This window comes from Zingiber officinale, chromosome 9B, assembly GCF_018446385.1.
Source record: "Zingiber officinale cultivar Zhangliang chromosome 9B, Zo_v1.1, whole genome shotgun sequence".
Classification (NCBI taxonomy): Eukaryota; Viridiplantae; Streptophyta; class Magnoliopsida; order Zingiberales; family Zingiberaceae; genus Zingiber; species Zingiber officinale.
Window position 1 is genome coordinate 22,526,908 of NC_056003.1, and position 20,979 is coordinate 22,547,886.

At 38.2% G+C, this 20,979-nt stretch overlaps 2 protein-coding genes across 4 annotated transcripts; one reads left to right on the forward strand and one right to left on the reverse strand.

The window, feature by feature from the left end:
- The first annotated feature begins 6,722 nt into the window (after positions 1-6,722).
- LOC122023570 (BEL1-like homeodomain protein 1) lies at positions 6,723-9,988 on the forward strand. 3 transcript variants are annotated; one of them, XM_042581737.1, is made up of 6 exons: positions 6,723-7,057; positions 7,202-7,299; positions 7,536-8,323; positions 8,461-8,831; positions 8,924-8,984; positions 9,080-9,988. In XM_042581737.1, the coding sequence occupies exons 3-6, from the start codon at positions 7,655-7,657 to the stop codon at positions 9,722-9,724; spliced, it is 1,746 nt and encodes a 581-aa protein (XP_042437671.1). In that variant the 5' UTR covers positions 6,723-7,057; positions 7,202-7,299; positions 7,536-7,654; the 3' UTR covers positions 9,725-9,988. The 3 variants fall into 3 exon arrangements, with proteins under 3 accessions (XP_042437671.1, XP_042437669.1, XP_042437670.1); XM_042581735.1 differs by having other exon boundaries at positions 6,723-7,043; positions 7,120-7,299; XM_042581736.1 differs by having other exon boundaries at positions 6,723-7,043.
- Positions 9,989-11,990: 2,002 nt separating this feature from the next.
- Positions 11,991-19,520, reverse strand: LOC122023364 (digalactosyldiacylglycerol synthase 1, chloroplastic-like). Its single transcript, XM_042581427.1, has 7 exons — positions 18,915-19,520; positions 16,105-16,137; positions 15,352-15,439; positions 13,901-14,382; positions 13,554-13,820; positions 13,055-13,404; positions 11,991-12,958 (listed from the first exon to the last, which is right to left on the reverse strand). The coding sequence occupies exons 1-7, from the start codon at positions 19,491-19,493 to the stop codon at positions 12,427-12,429; spliced, it is 2,331 nt and encodes a 776-aa protein (XP_042437361.1). The 5' UTR covers positions 19,494-19,520; the 3' UTR covers positions 11,991-12,426.
- Between the last annotated feature and the right edge of the window lie 1,459 nt (positions 19,521-20,979).

Consider the following 20,979-nt stretch of genomic DNA (forward strand, 5'->3'; position numbering starts at 1 on the left):
GTCAGTAACTTTTTACTTGTGTACTTGATTACTACAAAAGGACAAGTGCAGTGTGTTGCACTTGTTCTAACTTTCTTTGTTCTCGATTTCCACTTCCGAAGGTATCGAAAGAGGTCGTTAGTGGATTACTCGTCGATAGATCTGCGGGACCTGGGTCTTGGAGTAGGAGTTACCGAAGGCTCCAAACCAAATAAATTGCTCGTGTCTTCTGGTGTGGTATTCATTTTGATTTTCCGCTGCGTACTCTACTCTGTTTTTAAAATCGAAAAGAAAAATTTTAAAAACCACGTGATTCCCCCCCCCCCCCCCCCTCTCTCTCACGTGTGATCAATCCAACAGATTAGACATTTGGTGAGGAAGTCCCAACATTTCATGGTTGATTGGATATTGGGCAAGAGAACCCTAATCCTAGACTTGGATCAAACAAGTTAGGGTTGGGCAATCAATTAGGTAATTGTTTGGCCCTAACCTAATCGATTAGGGCAATTGATTAGGACAATTGGTATAATCGATTAGGATGGCTTTTCTCATGAAAACAGAGGGTGGCAGAATTGATTAGGTAATCAATTCTGGCCATCCTAATTGATTAAGGTAATCAATTAAGAGTTTTTTTTTGTCATGAGAGAGGGAATCAATTGAGACAATCGATTAAGACTTCTTGATCGATTAAGCTAATTGATTAAGGCCTTTTGTGAGAGAACAGAGAGTTTGGGAATCGATTAAGCAATCAATTAAGGCTTTCTGAATTGATTGAGATGACTCACCAATTAATTAGGATTTAGAAAAAGAGTCGTTCTGTAGGTATTTGAATGGTCGGCTGACGTGACAATCAATTATTGAAAAGCCTAATGGACTAGAAGTATCGAGTGAACCATAGAAAAGGGTTTCGTGAAAGTTTGAAGGCAACACTCTCACACATCTTGGTCAGTGGTCACCAGTTCTTGGGTGTTTGAAAGAACAAGTGTTGTTGCATTTTCCACCACCAAGAGGCTATTCCAAGAAAGAAGAAAGCAAGCTAAGCAAAGGTTCATATTGTAAAGTCATTTTCGATTTCTTTGTAACCTAGTTTACATTTCTTGCTTACATCTCTTGTATTTGAGCATGTATGAGGTTTCTCCACCTTCGGATTATTTTCGAGAATGAGTGTTTTTCATAATAGAGTATGTGCACTATGTGAATCCTTGAATTAGTCGCCTCAAAAAGGTGAATACCATGTAAATCCTACTGTTAGCGATTGCTTTGAGTTTTCCACTACAATAAATCATCAACTAAGTGATTGGAGTTAACCACCCCCCCCCTCCCTTAGCTCCTGGAGTGTCTTAATATTGTCTAGACTTAGCATCCAGTTTTGATCTATCTTCATTAAAAATGTGCATGTAGGCTGGATATCCAAATACTTTCAGACTAGAGTAATCAATCGGATTTCTTATCCACACCTCCAATGCAACTTTGTCATCTAGTGCTGCCCTCGGTGGTCGATTGATCAAGAGACATGTCATATTTATTGCCTCTGCCCATAAGTTCTTCGCAAGCCCTGCATTCTACCTAAGACTTGAAGCTCTCTCGATTATTGTCCTATTCATTCTGTTTGCTACATCATTATGCTGTGGTGTACTGCGAACCATGAAGTGTCTCTTAATTCCATGTTGCTCATAAAATTCTTGAAACTTTAAATGGATCAATCGATTGTCTCATGCTAATCGATTGGTTCAATCAATTAGAGTGAATTTCTATGAGCATAAAGACTTGCAAAATCGATCAGGTGATCGATTAAGATGGAGTAATTGATTAGCCTCTATGGTAATTGATTACAATGTGCTATAATCGATTGACGCCCAACACCAATTGATTAGTACTAGCAAGAATCGATTGATTACTAAAATCAATCGATTGACTATGATGATTTTGGCTTAAGTGGTATGATTTCAATCCATTAAGCCATGTTTAGTCAACTTAACCATCCCTAGCCCTATAAAATACCTTAATAAGTATTTAAGGAAAATTTTCTTGATGAAAATAATAAATGAATGGTTAAAAGAGACTAATTTAGAGCTAAGCAAGAGGTTTGATTTTAAAGTTAATTTTTCAACCTTAAAACTTTAATTTTAGATTTTCTAAAGGTTTAGGAACTCCAAATCATTGTTGGTACAATGATAGTTAGAACATGCTTTAAGGGGAGGTCTTCCTAAAAGGCATGAAATTTTTTTAAGGATGAAGAGACAATGGAAGGTTGGGAACCTTCATTGTGTTGGATGCTCTAAGTTGAGCATTAGAGACAATGGAAGATTGGAAATCCTCATTGTGATATTCTCAAGGTTGAGCATAGATTACAATGAAAGCTATAGGACTTTCATTGGGTCCCTTTGAACAAATTGACTCTCAGGGAGAGTTTTTGATGTGTGTCAAAGAGGGGAAAATATAGAGTTTAAGTTAGAAACCCTCATTCATGCTTGGGAATGGGATGAAGTTGAGCCAATGGGTTAGCCTAACTTAAATATATTGTCAAGCATTAAAAAGGAGGTGATTATTTGTATAATCATCTTCGAGTAAAATTTGAGCAGTTTGACTAAGCTTGAGTGGATTCAAGCTTGAGTTTCAATGTTTGGACAATATGTGAGAAGAGGTAAAGTAGATCAAGGTTGATCGGATACTTGATAATATGTGAGAGAGAAATCAAGCGGATCATGGAGGACCAGATTACTTGATTTGGAAGTCCTAATGGGAGGTTAGGCAAAGGAAAGTCCAAGTAAATCAAGGAAGATGACACATTGACAAAGGAAAGCCTTAACTAAGATTAGGCAGGGTGGCAGTCTATTGAGTGACTAGTTCTAACTGTGATTAGATAAATAAAAGATTAAGTGGGTCAAGAGAGATCACACATTGGCAATGGAAAATCCTAACTACGGTTACGCACGAGAAAAACCCTAACTGAGGTTAGGCAGGGTGGAAGTCTACTGAGTGACTAGTTCTAACTAGAAGTTAGACAAGAGGAAAATCCAAATGGGTCAAGGAGAACCACACTTAATGATCGAAAGTTCAATGAAAAGCTAGCATGAGATGGAAAGTCCAAGTGGGTCAAGGGTTGACCAAACACTTGGTGAAGAAGTCCTGGCAAGTCAAGGTTGATCGAATGCTAGGCAATGGGAAGTTCCAACAAGTCATGGTTGACCAGATGTTAGGCAAGGGAATCTTAGACTTGGATCAAGCGAGTTAGGATTGGGCAATTGATTAGAGCAATCGATTGGCCCTAACCTAATCGATTAGGGTAATCAATTAGGTTGAGCCTAATCGATTGGTCCAATCGACTAGGGATGTTTCACAATCGAATAGAAGATGTTTGAATCGATTAAGGCTAACTTGAATTAATTAGGAAGATTCCTAATCGATTGGCAGTTACGCGAAGATGAAATTATAAAAGGCTATGAATCGATTAAGGCAATCGATTAAGGATTGACTAATCGATTAGAGCCTTTGTCGTGAGAGAACAGAGAGTCTGAGAATTGATTGGACAATCAATTAGGTCATTCTCTCTCACAAAAAGAAAGCTTCTGAATTGATTAGGGTAATTGATTAGAAGTTGCTAAATCGATTGATATGACTTACCAATCGATTAGAGTTCAAAAAAAGAGTTGTTCTATAGGTTGTTGGACGGTCGGATGATGTGACAATCTATTAGGGAAAAGCCTAATTGATTGGACGCTTCAAGTGAACCCTAGAAAAGTGTTTTCGCAGTGGTTTGAAGAAACACTCACACATTTCTTTATCGCCAATTCTTGGATGATCCAGAGTGAAGTGTTGCTGCATTTCCGAGTCTACAAGAGGCTAAATCAAGTAAGAACAGAGCAAGCAAAGTAAGGTTCATAGTTGCAATCGTTTTCGATTTCTTGTGTAACCTAGTTTGTATTTCTAGTTGTATTTTCTTGTTATGAGCTTGTATGAGGCTTCTCTGCCTCCAAATTATTTCTGAGAATGAGTGTGTTCATAGTATAGCAGTGTGCACTATGTGGATCGTTGAATTAGTCACCTCAAAAGATGTGGAGACCAAGTAAATCGGAGGTCTTAGCGTTATGGAGTATTTGCTTCAAGTATACATTACAAATCATCATAGAAGAAGAAAAATAAGCTATTCACCCCCTCCCCTCCCCTCTAGCTCTTAAGTGTCCTAACAACGGCTAGGCTGTGTTCGATGGCACGACCATACAGGTGCTTACAGTGGCTGACACGACTAGGTTGTACCTCTTGGCACGGTCGTGTTTGTGCCCACAGCGGCCTTGCTCATGCCCACAATGACTGACACGGCTAGGCCATGCCTCCTAACATGACAATGCCTGCGCCCACAACGGTTGACATGGCTAGGCCATGCTCGTGTCCACAACGGCTGACGTAGCTAGGTCGTGCTTTCAAGCACGGTCATGCCCCGTGTCGACCAAATACAAGTCATCTTCAACACCTATAATCGATTATTATTCATATTTTAGCCTTATCAAAGCGTAATTCTCATCTTGTCTGATATCCGATTGATCTCAATCTATCAGGACTTCCTTTGCTTAACATCCGATCAACCTTGACCTACTAAGATTTTTCGTTGTATATCATCCAGTCAATCTGACCTATCGGAACTTTATCGTTACCTAACATCCGATGAACTTTGACATATTAGGATTTCATTATTGCTTGACATCTGATCAACTTTGATCTATCAAGACTTCCTTATTACCTAGCATTCGGTCAACCTTAACATGTCAGGACTTCACATCTCATATCAATTTCTTGTTGGATTTTCGACCGTTAAATGTCTGGTCAACCATGATCCACTTAGATTTTGCATATCTTGTAAAGTATCCTGTTAACCTTGACTCACTTGAATTTTCACTCAACCAACTTAACATATCGCTCGATTGTCAGATATCGAGTCAACTTTGATCTACTTGACATCTCACTCGACAAACTAATATATTATTTTGATCTACTTGATGTCTCACTCGACAAACTAACATATTGATCAAACATCTAAATCCAAAGTCAAATCAACTCAAACTTAATCAACCTTAATCAGGGGTCAAATGCACTAATAATTTAGTCAACTTTATTAATATAAAATGACAAAATATGAGGGTTAATAAAAATGTATAATTTTTAAAAATAGTTTTCGTACATTTACTATGATTTAATTATAATACATGGACAATTCAAATAAAAAAATACTAATGTAAATAGCACATTTCTTAAGTTTTATTCTCAACGTGTTGTTGACCGAGATGTGAGATAAAGTGGCATTATTTGTCAATCATTACATATTATTTTGGCTTTACAAATAAACATGTCATTATAATTATATTATTACTATTATGTAAAAATAAAATAAAATCAGTGATCTCGATGGTCCCTATGATTATTTTAGATGATTAGGAGGAAGTAAATTAAAAAATTAAAGATAACTATCAAATAAGAGGATAATTACTTAATTTTTATTGGTATTCAACACTGTCTGAATTTTATAAATCTATCGTGTGATAATTAACTCGACTATGCCCTAATTATTACGAATACAATATCGTGATGGTAATCATTTGCCAGAAATTTATTATTTCAAACTTGTTGAAAATAAAAGTCATTAGTAGAACAAATTTCTCGATTCACGGGTACGAGGATGCTTCCATGGGAGGTGGAAAAAAAAATCTACTATTCAACAATCCAAAATATTACAAATTAGGTGCATAGCTTCGACAATAGCTCTAGAAGAAAGTCAAACAATAAGATTAATGACCTTGAATTAGTCGAAAGCAACTTGAATTATCAAACATATATATATATATCAAAATATAAAGGACCCTGAAAAGTTTCATTGTTATTTCAATTTTTGCCAAAAATGACATTTGGAATTACCGAATTTAAAAAAAAAACTTTCATGTAGCTTCTCATCGCTACATTTATTACATTTTAAGATGATTAAGTTTCAGAGCTCAGAAGAATTTCGAAGATGATGAAGCCTTAATTTCCTGAGGTCGGGCATGTATTCTGAGTAGTGAAAAAAGAAAAGAGGAAAAAAGAAAGCAACTTTTGGAAAAACTGCATCTTTTATTGTCCAAAGTATCCGTTTTTTGTCAAGTTGAGACGCACGATCATCTGGATCGAGATAGGCAAATCTATCTGTATCTGCCTGTATGATATCTCGTTTAGATTCCTTATTATTTCTGACATGCATATTTTATTATATTTTTCCATGCTCAGAGATCGGGCATGCCATCTTCGTCCTCAGTCCCTTTCCTGAAATAAAAGTGACCTTCCAAAACTTGCAACTGCAGTAAAGAATTTAAAGAAGCGCAGTACTCCCACATTACACATGCCTTTAAATATTATTATTATTATTATTATTCTACAGCCACGAAGAAATTAAACACGCCGATGGAGGTTGCAAAAATCCCACGCAATCGCACTTCATGGCCTCTTTAAGCTTCATTAGGCTGATAAAACGCCATTAAAGAAAAAGAAGATTCTGGCTTTGCTGGTGTAATGGTGGTCGTTGGTTGGTTTGCTTGGCTTTCAATTGCTTTATCTTCCAACCCCGGCTTCCAACCACACAATTGCAAGAATTAGGTGGAGAAAAAAAATCTTCAGTGCAGACAAAAGAGCTGATGAACACACAAAACGCAAAGAAAATTCAATAGTAATATATATTTTTATTTATTTTTATCTCATCTCATCTCATCTCTGTGGACTTTTGTCACTGATCATTGGTCTTTCTCTGGCGCTGCTGCTGCTGCTGCTGCTACTGCAGCAAATGATGAGGAAAAACAGACGGGGTCAATTCGACTGCAAGTTTACATTGATGGCCCTGTTTTGATCCAGTCGTAGGTACCAGTGCTGCCACTGCGCATCGTGGTAAAGGAGCACGATAGCTTAGGCTGTGCCCACATCGCCATGGCAGAAAGTTATTGCCATTTTGGAGAAAATTGAAAAAGGTGAACAGGGAAGTGAAAGGGAAGGAGGGGGGAAATTGAGGTGAGTGATGGTGGATAATGCTACGAGCTACTTACTGATCAGTGAGTGAAAGCTGGTCTCTCTCTTTTTTTGCCTTTTGGTTTCTTCTTTTTTTAATTGATTTATTTTCCTTTTCAGCTGGCAGAAGGGCTTTCTTTCACTATATATACGTTTTTCCTGTTTTAATAATGTTTTTGCTCATGTCTCTGCTGCCTCCCAGCTTACTGCTTCTGAAGAGGAGGTGCTTAGCTTGATGTAGGAGCTCCTAAGAAAAAGGGGGAGAAAGAAGAAGATCTTTTCAACCGTCACTTCTCTCAGGTTTTATATTGCTTAATTAGACTAAAATATATATATACCTGTGTGTTGAATATAATCAGCAAAGTTCTTGTTAATTAAATTAAATGGAAATTATTTGGGTTGTGGAGATCGGGCAGTGGAAAGATTAGGAATTGATGTTGGATCGTATATACCTGAGCATGTTAATTTGATCCGTGAAGTTACGTTGCTGAAATTGTTTAAATTCATCGATCGATTTATCTCTGCTTTTGTTTCAGGATAATCTCGCAGTGAAGCGATTTGAATCTGATCTTGTTTGTTGCGTCGACATGGGCTGAGCAAAAGATCGACAAGGAATAATATTGATCTCTTGCAAAGGAGGTTGATTTTTGTATCTATGGCGACGTACTTCCACGGAGGGCCGGAGATGCAGCCGGACGGCGGCCTGCAGACGCTCTACCTCATGAACCCGAGCTACGGCGGCGGGTATGCCGACGCAGCTCCTCCGCCGAACATGGTCCTCCTGAACTCTAGCATCAACAATTCGGTGAACTCCATAAACTTCCAGCAGCAGCAGCAGCAGCAGCAGAAGCACTTCGTCGGCGTCCCGCTTGAGCACGATTCCAACCGCGCGGCGGCGGCGCAGATCCCCAACTACAACCTCTGGGCGGCGGCACCCACCACGTCGAGCAGGAACCCGATCGCTTCCGCCCAGAAAGGGCTGTCGCTCAGCCTGTCCCCGCACGAGATGGTGGCTCCGGCGAGGGCCGACGAGGGGAAGGTCGCGTCGGCGGCGGCCAACGGCGTCTCGGGCCTGTTGCTGGGGTCCAGGTACTTGAAGGCGGCTCAGCAGTTGCTCGACGAGGTGGTAAACGTCGGTAAGGGGATCAAGGATGAGTCTCCAAAGGCACAGCCAGCTACTGGCACCGACAGAAGTAACGTGGAGCCGAAAGGAGCCGCCACCGGTGACGAGAACGCGAGTACAAATCGAGGTCCAGACCTCTCTACAGCGGAGCGGCAGGAGGTCCAGATGAAGAAGGCCAAGCTCGTTAACATGCTCGAGGAGGTAAACGATGTGGATTTCGATCTTGCAACGTAGAATTAATCAACAACAAACATAGAAGCATGAAGGATTTATCTATTCGAACAAGATTAATTGAATAGAATCGAATTGAATTTCTTTCTTGTTGGGGGAACTTGAAGGTGGAACAGAGGTACAGACAATACCACCACCAGATGCAAGTCGTGGTCTCCTCCTTCGACGCCGTCGCCGGCTACGGATGGGCAAGGACATACACCGCGCTGGCTCTGCGTACGATATCGAAGCAATTCCGGTGCCTCCGCGAAGCCATCTCCGGACAAATCCGGGCAGCCAGCAAGAGCCTGGGGGAGGAAGACGCCGGGAAGGCGTCGGCCGGGTCGAGACTCCGGTTCATCGATCACCATCTGAGACAGCAACGCGCGCTTCAGCAGCTGGGGATGGTGCAGCACAACGCCTGGAGGCCGCAGAGAGGCCTCCCCGAACGCTCTGTTTCCATCCTCCGCGCTTGGCTCTTCGAGCACTTCCTCCACCCGTGAGGCCTCCTCCCATCAACAGCTAGCTCCATCTTTTCCGGCGATGGATTTTGCTGCATCTTCTCATTCCCGTGTCTGTTTATGGATGCAGATATCCCAAGGATTCGGACAAGCTGATGCTCGCTAAACAAACAGGGCTCACGAGGAGTCAGGTAGCTAGCTAGTAGTAACGAACAGCTAGCTGTTCATCGACAAATTCTTAATCGATAGAGAGACCTTGACGATGAAAGATTTGGCCGCGGTGCAGGTCTCGAATTGGTTCATCAATGCGCGAGTGCGGCTGTGGAAGCCGATGGTGGAGGAAATGTACTTGGAGGAGGTCAAGGAGCACGAACAGAACAACAACTCCGACGACAAGAGCGACGCCCGCGGCAGCTCTACCACATCCAAATCCAACGCGGCGCAACGAGATCACAGCCCGACCGCCACCGCCGACGCCAAGCAACCTCTCGCGCCAGTCCAACCCTCCTCCTTCGCGCGCCAAGCCTCCTACTACGACAAGGACGATTTCGTGCAGCCCTCCGCGATGAAGAAGGCGAGGGGCGCCGACGAACTCACTCCCAACGAAGAGTTCCTGATGAAGCTCATGGACGGGGGGCAGAGGGCGGCGGAGCAGCAGGGGTACCCCTCCCTGATCGCAGACCACATGAGCTACGGCGGGTACCCGATCGGGCAACTCGACGAGCAATTCGCCCCGAGGTTCTCCGGTAACATGAACGGAGTCTCTCTCACGCTCGGCCTCCAATACAACGAGAACCTCTCCCTCTCCGGAGTGCAACCGCAATTCCTCTCCGGCGAAGGGACTGATTTCAACGCAGCGGTGGCACATCCTTCTGCCGCCGCATTTAGGACGGACAGGGGTCTCCTGCTCAATTACTACCAGACTTCATAGGCTCTAAATCTGTTCTCATATTGGATTTCAATCAACAACCATATGGCGATCATCCAGTAGCAGTCAGTCAGTGAGTCAGTCAGTCAGTGTCTTAGTGTATAGAACACGGCCTTATATACTTCTCTATATATATATCTATATATATATATACAAATATATGATTGGGGGTGGGTATAGTGGACTTAGGGATCAATTAGTGTGTAGTTTAATCTTCATATATGGATGCTTTTTATACAATAGTGTGCATGTATTGTTTGTGCTTCATCATCACTTGCCTCAGAAAAGCTGATCTAGAACAGGCTTCAGTTGTCAGACCATGCAACGTGAGTCTTTTCCCTGCCGTGGAGGGGCACCCATGCTTTCATTGGGGTTGCGTATTCTGGTTGTAGGCATGTACTTGGAGGAAAGGGAAAAGCCAAGAGTTGTGGATGGATGTGTAAGTGAGCTCGAGCTCAGTGTAGGAGGAGGAGTGTTCCTGAGGTCAAAGTTTAAGGTTGCACAGAAGAAAAGGACGGTGGGTCTGTGAGAACAGTGACGATTCTATTCAATGGCAGTACTCCAGGTTTTGGAGGACTATGAATGATGTGATAGTCTTAAGATAAGGTGCCATCAATAAATGAACTGTAACAAGGATACAAACAAAAGAGAGGGGAAGAGAACTTTAACTTGCTTTGGCATGTGGTCGATCACATCAAAGAGTTGCTTCAAATAAGGTTTAGCAAATTGGGGCACACATAAGTTGAACTTACGCGGTTGACACGCCTCTTATTTGATCTTAATCTATAGCTTAGATTATCTTAGGGGATTATCACTATGAAATTTTTAATTGTGGACTTGTCATTGACCTACAATGTTATTATTTATCAATTGATCTGGAACAATTTTGAATAATGGTGTCAATCTACTACATCGTGATGACCCTCAAGAATTCCAAGATTGCTACCTCCTGACGATGACCCTATAACAACTAAGGGAAGGAAAAAGTCCAAAATTACTTAACAAACATTTCCTAACCCCAACCTCCTCCCTCCTTAATCGAGGTTGTTAAAGTATTTGCAACTTATCAACCTCTGGAGAAAAGGCTAGGTTGTTCATTTGCATCAAGGAAAATTACCCTTGAGATGAGTAGACAAAGTTATAGGATGTTAAAAAAGCATTTAGAGTTTTTTTTTAATTGGACAATCTAGAGGATTCCGAGCCTAGATTTTGCATGTCCATTATTTCACATAGTTGACTAAGGCATGAAAAAACAAAAATAGCAAATTAATTTTTTTTCTTAAAGATAAAACTCATCTAGTAAGTTTTGTTTTTTTATATATTATTTGTTAGATGATTACCTTCATTTGAGATGTGTTTTATAATTTACTTAATCAATTTATAATTAACTGTCAAGTGGTTAGAAAGTAAAAAGAATTTTTCTTCTCAAATATGTACTAGTCAATGATTGATTTCTACCACAATGCATGTCATCCTCTAGTCAACCAGGTATTCGATGGAACCATCTAGTAAATTTTATTAAATAGTTAACTATTAATTATATTTTCGAGTGAAAGGTCTTAATTAGTTGTTTAAATGGTGTTATTATATGTGAGAAAATAAATTTTACTTAACTATAAAAATTAAAATTTTCTTATCATAGGTGTTAATTCGCTTAGTTGAGAAAAGATCTTAAAGTTTAATATTGATAATGGATATGATTTTGTGACAAGATCAATTCTAAATCACAACTTAAAATTAGTCTTGATTTTTTTTCTCATTCCTCCCTCATCAAATTGTTTACCTTTTCACATCGTGCACATGTTGTACCTGTTCTAAACCACCTTCTCTGTAGATAATTATAAATCTTTAGTGGTGAAAATAAAACATTGCTCAAGCATATGGATTAGATTGTGAAAAAAATGCCATTTTATAATGAGTATATGGTCAGCCAAAAATCGATATGATTCCATCTCTAGGATTATCCCACGATATAAATCAACTATGCATATTATAACGAGTATATAGTCCTAAATACATTCACCGAGCATGATTTCCATCGTAGTGAGCATGATTTTCACATGGTTGTCACAGACGATAACTCAAGGAATTCAAACCACTTAGAGCTTTGTGGAATCCTCCACTGAAAATAATAATCTCAATCAACTACCTTACTTTTGGGTATAGAAATTACATGCGGTTCCGATGAGTTTCTTCTCTCACAAGCCAATTTTGCTTTTGTGCCTTTACTCGAGACAAAATTTTAAATAATAAAATTGCATATACACGCTTAGAACTAATGAGACTCTTTTTTGTAATCCTCACAATTGTTTAAAGCCAATACATGATTGCACCATGTTCCATACACTGTATAGGCTTCTTAATAGATGTAGATGTCTTATATACATCATATAGTCAGTAATGCACTAATATGAAGCAACATAAATACACTAAAGGAGAGTTAGAATCCAAAAACCAGAAACTTGATCTGCATTTCCGACATCAATCTGACTAATAACACCGAGGCTTTGAGAGTCAGAAGTCTCGCATACACAGTAATTGTCCAACTCCTGGTCTTTAGTGACAGCAGTCCGTTGCTGTTTAGGTAGCTTTATGCCAATATCAGTTAGAATGAATGATCAAAATAAATAAAACCCCAGGAAGACCATCGGCCTACCTCTAAAGTATCACAGCAGGTAATTATGGAACCTGTTGTATAGTTCATCTTACCAGCCATATACAGGGTTTTGCACCTGCGGTGGCAGCAGGTTTAAATCCAAAGAATGCTGCTTACTGTAATCACGTGTCCCAGGTATAGATCCAGTAGACAATCTCAGGATCTCATTACCTGTGAGACAATAATGAGCAAAGGCTAAACCTCCATCCACAGTATCAGACAGAGTTGGCATGGAAATTGATTTCTTAATCTTCCTTTTATTATTTGCTTGTGTCCTTTCAGTCTCTTGGTTGCTTAAGACTTTATCAAGTTCAGAATACTCCATAAACCTCTGTGTTGCAGCTTCCCATGATAAGTTATATCTCTGTTCACAAGTCAGGGGTAGGGGTTCATTGTCCATGGCCTCTTTCAATCTTGCTACAAAATCCTCGGAAGTCTTGTAAGTCAGACAGTTAGGAAATGCCCTAAAGAATTCATTTGAAGGGTGATCTGCACATATCACAAACTTGCCCATTGCAAGAGCCTCGGCGGTTGCTGTACAGAGGACATCACTAACACTAGGATTTATGAAAACTTTGTACCTGCGGATACATTAGAAAGACAAAGGATATTAGCACATCACTAGTTGTTAGAGAGGAAATAGAAGTAGCAATTAGCGTTCCTTAGCCACCAATTACCCATGAAGTGCATCATCAGCATGATCCCTTCCATTGAAGAAATTAAGGCTCAAGTCCAACTTCCTTGCTGTCGATTGGACTGCCAGCGAATCCTCACCATTCCCATAGACATCCAACTTGAATCCTTCCAAGTCATTCTTGTGCTTTGCCAACAGATCTATTAACTCCTTATAACCTTTTGCCCAAACCATTTTCCCCAGAAAATATGCTCCTTTGGAAAATGCTTGATTCCCTTGCTCCCTTTCAGCAGCTATTTTTTCTCCAACCATAAGAAATTTAGGATTAACACCATGAACATTGCAAATGGTAGACCTGGGTAGATCCTGAGTAGCTGCAGAAAGCCGCAAAACCTGCAACATTAAATCGTCAAAACGGACTTCTAAACTAGACATTATAGGAAATAGTTAGACGACAAACAGCATTCTGAAGACCATTTGATTGCTGTTAATTATTAAATTGAATAAACATGACAAAAAAATATCGAGTTGCAAATTCATGCCTTATGGCAATATGCTCGAGTTACCCAGTTGTTGATATGTTTGACGAAGAAGGCTTGGATAGCTCCATTCTTCTCTCTTTTAATGTATTCTAGGTAATTTGTGTGAACCACACCAACAACATAATTAAACTTATCTGTCCATCGTTTTCCATGATGATACCAATTTAGGTGTTCTGGCTCTTCCAAAATAGCAATATCAACCTCTTTTGAAGGAATAAACTGAGTGGTGTCCCCAGCAGGTATAATACTTCGTCTTTCTTTTGAGAACTAAAACCAATTTAATTATGTTAAAAACAATAGTATTGCAAAACTTAGACAACAGAACCCAAGATGTTCAACATAGTTACCTTTCCTGGATAGAAGGAGATCTTAAAATCAGCCTTGAAGCCAACCCGATTCTCCAGCCAGTTCCTTATATATGCTTCCTGCTCTTCAGGAGAACTAAAACTCAAACTGTCGGGATAAACTAGCACCTGATCTGACTTGCAAAGCCAGGGAACCACCAAAGTAACATCTTGTTTTGCAGATTTAGCCATATATGCAGCTCGGAGTAATGGATTTACAGCAGTGCCAGTCATCCATGGGAGACTGGCTGTTGTTACGATTGCAACATGGTGCTTCTTATCTGCTTTTTCATGCTTTACAGGGTCAGTCCAAAAACCTCCATCATAATGATGTCCTGTACTTTCAAGGACACTGGCAATTCTCAAATCAAGATCGTGAGTGCACTCATTTCCATTCAAGGATAACTCCTTTACAGAATGAGAACGTGGAATAAGATTGTCTTTGTGCCTGTGGCACAATGATTCAATAATTTTATCACATGTATCTGCAGACAAAAAACCATAACATAAGATGATACGCCCAAAAGTATGGCAAACCTCTTTGAAACTCAGCATAACTTATCAAATTATCAAGTTTCAAGTATCAAACACTTCAACCTTTAGTAAACGGCAATAAATCAAAATGCTAAGAACAAAAGAATCAAGTCCAAAAAACAAACAAGAAATCATGAAATCCTTTTTGAAAAATACAATTTCTTACTCAATATCATTGAGATCTCATGTATCTAGAAGAAAGAAGACGCAAAATAACCATCATGAATTGTCCATATTTCTACAACTTGGATTCTTCATTAACCCCCTTTGACATTCATGACACTGCCGTTTAAGTGGACACTCATAAACTCTATTGATCACATGTAAAAAAATTAAAAAGAAAAATAAACGTGTTGAACACAGATTGACACAGGTTATGCACTCATGCCCAAGTCCACCAGACTAGCAAGATTTGAGTGTTCAGAATCAGTTTCAGTAATAACTTATAGAAAAAGAAATGTAAGTAATACCCATTCATAAGAAATAATTTCCATGCCATTTACTATATTAGGCGTATGATAGCCAAGAGCCTAGGGTGTGATTGGTCCAAACAAACCACAGTGCTTCTGTATTGAAAACAGGTTTTGCAATAATAAATAAAAATAAAAATAAATAAATGATAACTATAGTCATTCATAAGAAATTGGATGAATGAGCCAAGAGTTCAGGATGTGACTGAACAAGGCCACTGATAAAGATATTAGATGCACGTCTTGGGACAATTGGCCTTTGCTCAAATATCTGACAATGCCAACACAATCAGTGTAATACATTTTAACTCAAAAGACAATTAAACACAGGACAGGCCAAGCCTAAAAAACATAGTAGCCATGAAATGAGTAACCAAAGGTTAAAAATAAAAATAAAAATTCTATGGGCAACCAAAAATCAGGAGGCCACTCCAACAACAAATTACATACCTCGCTGTATTCCAAGGTGATCAAGCAGTGGGACAGATTGCTTAACAAGATGTGCCAACAGTTCAGGTAGATGCAATGGTGGAATTTCCTGTATTCAAAAGAAATAAATATCACAGATGACACAAAAATTAACACATCATGGGAGGGCACTTTTTCCGGTGTAGATATTAAAAATTATTTAAATTTAAGATTTTATCACAGACATGCAGTTAGGCCATGGATTAACTGAGCTGTGCTGCTTTAAGTGTGGCTTGGAAATTTCCTTTTTTGGTAAAAACTGTGTTTATTATCAATGTCTTTATTCCTATCTGATATTTTTATGATATATCTTAATGTTTCTTTAGATTGAATCATACTGCTAATATAAACTAGGAGTTTTGAATTATTTGAAATTATATGGCTCTAAAATTCTATTTAGAGAAATAGTTTTTAAGATCCTTGAAAATATGCCACTCAAGAATCTCATAAAGTCTACAGATGTTTCCAGATTTTACATGAGGTGTATATATACAATTTAATTGATTTTTTTTCCTCTTTGAGATACAAGTGGAGAGGTTTATTTGCTTAAATATGATCTGTTTTTCCTTCTTTAATCCCTAATCTCCACTCTCTATCCAATAATTGGAAAGGCAGCAAGATCAGATCACAGCTTTGGTGACATGAAAATTTCCTCGAATTCACATGAAATCTTTGTGATGAGTAATAAAAAAAAGTCCTAAAAAGAAAAAACTCAGAAAACACTCTACAACTAACCTTCGGTTCTTGAGGCTCCCGTACAAATGATCCCTGCAACAAAAATACAAGCCAAGTAAGTATTGTTCTTGAAAATGCCAGCCTAGGTAAGAATATCCATCTAAACTGAAACAATCAAGAAATGAAAAAAGTTGTTCATTGAGGCTAAGTCAATTTAATTTGCACTTAAAAGGAAATATGTGAAGTAATTTAATGTTCTTTAATTCTGAAAGGACTACCACTCGCAATAAATGGAAGGATATAACACCAATGAGCAAATTTCATTTGAGTAGAGCATATGTACAGGGGAGCATTCCAATGGAAGACCATAAAGCCAAGTCATTATTATTTTAAGTCAAACCATGTAGAGCTACCTTTCATATGTAAGACAAATTAAAGCCTAATGAATAACAATGATAATTTGGTGGTATGATTGCTTGTGCGGTTGTGCCCAAAACTAAGATACCATAATTGAGCATTCAAAATTTTATTCCTCCAACACAAGAAAATTAAATGAAGCCGTCAAGCTACAAATAGAAAGATTTTATTCATGGTTGTCAAACCAGTATCAAAATATAAAAAAAAACTAAATATCAGTAATATTGGATCAATAGGATCAGTCACATTGGAAATGTTGAGAAAATAAGAGACAGTTTCATATATGAGATAACAAATTGTGATCAATTATCTATTATGTACATGTTTTACCAAATCCCTAGTGTAAAATGTAAATGTACATGTATTAAATCATTAAAAATAATAAACCACATCTAAAAATCTTGATGCAATAAATAATATAAATGTATTTTTAATAAATAAAATCAAAATGTCTAAAAAAATGTTAAAACCATATGTATTACTCTAAAATTATCATTTTATTCTTAAAATTATTTAATAAAATTATATTATCATTTAATTTTTCATATATTTAGTTGAGAGCTAAATCTCAACATAAAACTCATCCAGATCAAATTTAGAGCGTTCCTCTCAATCAACAATATTTTTTTTCTCAATTGACTCCTAATTGAGATAGATGAGACACTTGATGATCTTCTAACAATCTAGAGGGATGGCAAGGTTGAAAATTTTATGGCGGTCCGCACATCATCGGCCAAACTTGACAACCAAGGTTTTATAGGGTGAAATTCAGTTGAATATGAATGTCCAAATATAAAATAAATTTGCATTAGTATAGAAAGAGGACAGCCAAAGTTTATTAAAATAATTGCTTTACTCAAGAAATTTGCACTTCATCTCGAAATGCCCAAAGAAAAGATGAATGTTCAAAAGAATTGGCAAGCATTGCCAATTTTTTGGGTTAAAAAATTTGATTCGTGCATTAATAGGTACAAGATGCATTGCACATTAGGCATGACATTAACAGAATTATATAATCATGCACATTGCTGCCTGTAGCAAGATTCCACCTGCAATCATGGCATAGTCTAGAGCCATAAAAATATGATAGCTTATTAGTATCACCAATTGTAAAATTAGTTTTATACATATTAGGGTGTTCAATTAAGAAAAATAACTAATTTGATTCCCATTTCTTCTGCCCCTCTTTTTTTGCATTTTCAAATCAATATAAGATGATGCAGTGTAGATACACTTACCATGTCAACGGATCAATGGATCATTGACATGTATCTATTAGAGGCTTAGTACTACATGAATGGGGCTCAAACAGTTTGAGGCAAGATCAACAAGTGAGGTATCAACATGTGTCCAATCAATTGGATCAACATAGAAGAGTCATTCTAAGGACAGACTGTCCATGCTTGGGATTATCCAAACATATAGTGTAACTAGTATTTGTCATCTACTCACTCTAAGGTCTATTAAAGAAAGGCAAAGGCAAGGGCACTTTTGAACTGGCTAACAATCCAAAAATAGTGATCATCCAACTCTTAGACGAGAGCCAGGCATAAGGAAGTGCTACCTTGAATCTTTTCACTCTACTAAATCTCCAATTCAACACAAATTTTCCACACAATCTCCACTTTAGCCTAGACTTTCTTCATAAACTTCACCTCAGCCCCATACATCACAACTGCCCCTTGCTTCTAAAACCAACCAACATTTACTCAATTGCATGTGCATAAGCCCGTCATACTAGAACCAAATGCAAACCATCTCAAATGAGGTGCTAACAACTCAGCCCAATTGCATCTCTAGCTGAACAATGCCCACTTTGGGCAAGCATTACCCACCTCAATGGAAGCTAGTAAAGCGAACCCAACCCCATCCTAACCCTAATTCAACTGAAATCTTTGTCACTTTAGTCTCCTCTAGCCCACCACTTAAAACCAAAGTCTGAATTGGGTTGAGAGAACTAATGGATTTCTCTAACTGTTGTAATTTCCCTACATCATGGGGAAAAGTGGGTTTCATAAAATTGCACTCAAGAATGTGAAATAAAATAGGGTAACTGCTTATTTAGTTGGTCTAGACAGGAAATAGTGGGTTTCATGTTGCACTCAAGAGGATGAAATAGAACAAAATAAGTGCTTGCTTAGTTGGTCTAGATACAACACTCGTGGATACATGATTCAGTACTTCTTAAGAGCCATTTTAACGAGTTCAGCAAATGATAAATCAGTAAATTAGCATTTTAAAAAAAAAAAAAATTGGATGAGCAGAAGACAATTTGCAAAAACGATAACAAAAGAAACACAAAAAGAAAGGTCCAAGAAATCTAATTATTCACATTACAAGATCAGTGGCATCTTCCTCGGTACTAAATTTCTATGCTATTAGCATATTCAACAAAATATAAGACATCAAGAAATAGAGAAGAATGCGGTATTAGAGAGATAAATAGCAGTCACCAGGCTCAATTTCATTTTCTCAACCAACTCGTTGCTCGTCGACTGGCTCTTCCGCTCAAACTCCTTGATCCCCTTCTTGAGGATCCGAATAGGCTCCCACTCCTTCCCTTTCTCCTCCTCCTCCGCCCCATTCCATAGGACCCTCCTCCGGCCCCGGGCTCCGTCTTTGCTGGGATCGAGAACCACCCCAACCTCATCTATCTCGGAGACAACGGCGCTCCTTATGGCGGACAGATCGATCCCGATGGTGGCCTTAGGGGCCCACTTCTCGAGCACCTTCCGGCTGAAGTCGGGCGCGGAGTAGGTCTTCCGGAGTTCGGACAACTTGGGTTGGATGCGCTTGACGATCTCGAACTCCGACGGAGAGGAGAAGGCATGGACTGATGAGGGAAAGCCAAAGAGGTTCTCGAACTCGCGATCGGCGAGGGTCTTGAGGGAGTTGGCGCGGGAGCGCATGAGACGGAGGTCGGCACCGGCCGAATCGCGCACCTCGCGCCATCCCCGGTAGAAGAAGGACAGAGCCTTCTCCGCCGATCCGGCGCTCGGCGGCGCACTCTCCGCTCCCGGGTCGATCATCATTGGCACGAAGATTCCAGGTTTTCCGTGAAAAGCGATTTTATTGGAAGATGCACGGAACGTTAAGGGGTAAAGTGGGGTCTGCAGAGTAAGACACTTGGCGTAGTATGGTTGGTGAGAGAGTTCTATTCCGGATTGTATCCGAGGGAATTTTTCATCTTGAATCAGTTTAAAACTCTATTTACATTTCCATCCCTAAAAAATAAATTATTTGGAACGAGGCGGACGCTGACCGAGTCTGTTGGCCCGTGCAATTCGTTGAGATCTAATTAAAATCTAAAAAATATATATAAAAATTTGCTTTAAATGCGAATCATTCAATGGTTATTTGGAGCTAGGAAGCTAAATGGGGCACGCCTTTGTTAAAATCTATTTCAAATCCTTATACATTTTTTTTCAAAGATAAAAACAATAATTGAAAACTTATTTTAAAACTATATTTAAAGGAGGTCGACCTTAATTCTCGAAATTTTATTTAGTATCATATTAATTAATTTGGACGTAGCTAAAAATTATATCATGCCTAACATATGCCATGGGTTGTGTAGGTGTTTGCCTAAATAAGCTTGCTGGTGGTGTCATGTAAAAGCAAGACAGTTAGAAATTAAAATTTAACCGGTATATATATATATATATATATATAAAGGATATTTTACTCAGACTCTTTTTAAATATCTATCCGTGACTGAGGTGTCTCAAAAAGATTTGAGGCTCCTCAATTGTTATAAGCGATTTTTTTCTTTTTTGCTACTGTGGCACCTCGAAGGTGTCTCAATTGTTATTAGTGTTTTTTTTTTGTTTTTTTTTTTTAGTTTGCGATTGAGCCAGTTAGATTTTATCTCTAGAATTTAGGAATTAAATTATAATATTCAAGTTAAAAAAAATTAAATAAATAAAATTTTAAAAGCTCATAGCGCATAATATATAGTATTTAGGTTACGAGATTTGTTTTTTATTTTCTTTAAGCTTTGGGTTTAGAATTTAGGATAAATAGAAAATTTAATTTACCAAGCAAAGTTTAAAATCAACTAAACTATTGAAATAACTATTTAAGTTTGATTTAGTTCCATTAAAATTAAACAATACTCCTATCAAATCAGGAAAAAAATATATTAATAATAATAAAATAAAATAAAATTTATTTAAATATAAATAATAATATAGCATGTCACATAATTTAATAGTAATCCATATAGTCGAATAGTCAATCTCATTTAATGGAATAAAATTGAATTATTTTTTTTGTTTGATTATTTAAATTTTTTTATATTTAAATTTTATTTAGTTAATTAGTAAATTTAATATTATAAATTTATTTATTCGAGTTTGTTTGTTTATTTATAAATTTGATTAAAAAAATTATTGATAAATATAATTCATAAATTTTATTGATAAATATTAAATAATGTTTGAGAAGAACAATGAAATTCACGATCTTTCTTCAGTCAACTAACTTCTTGAATATACCTCTCCGCCAACTATGCGCGAT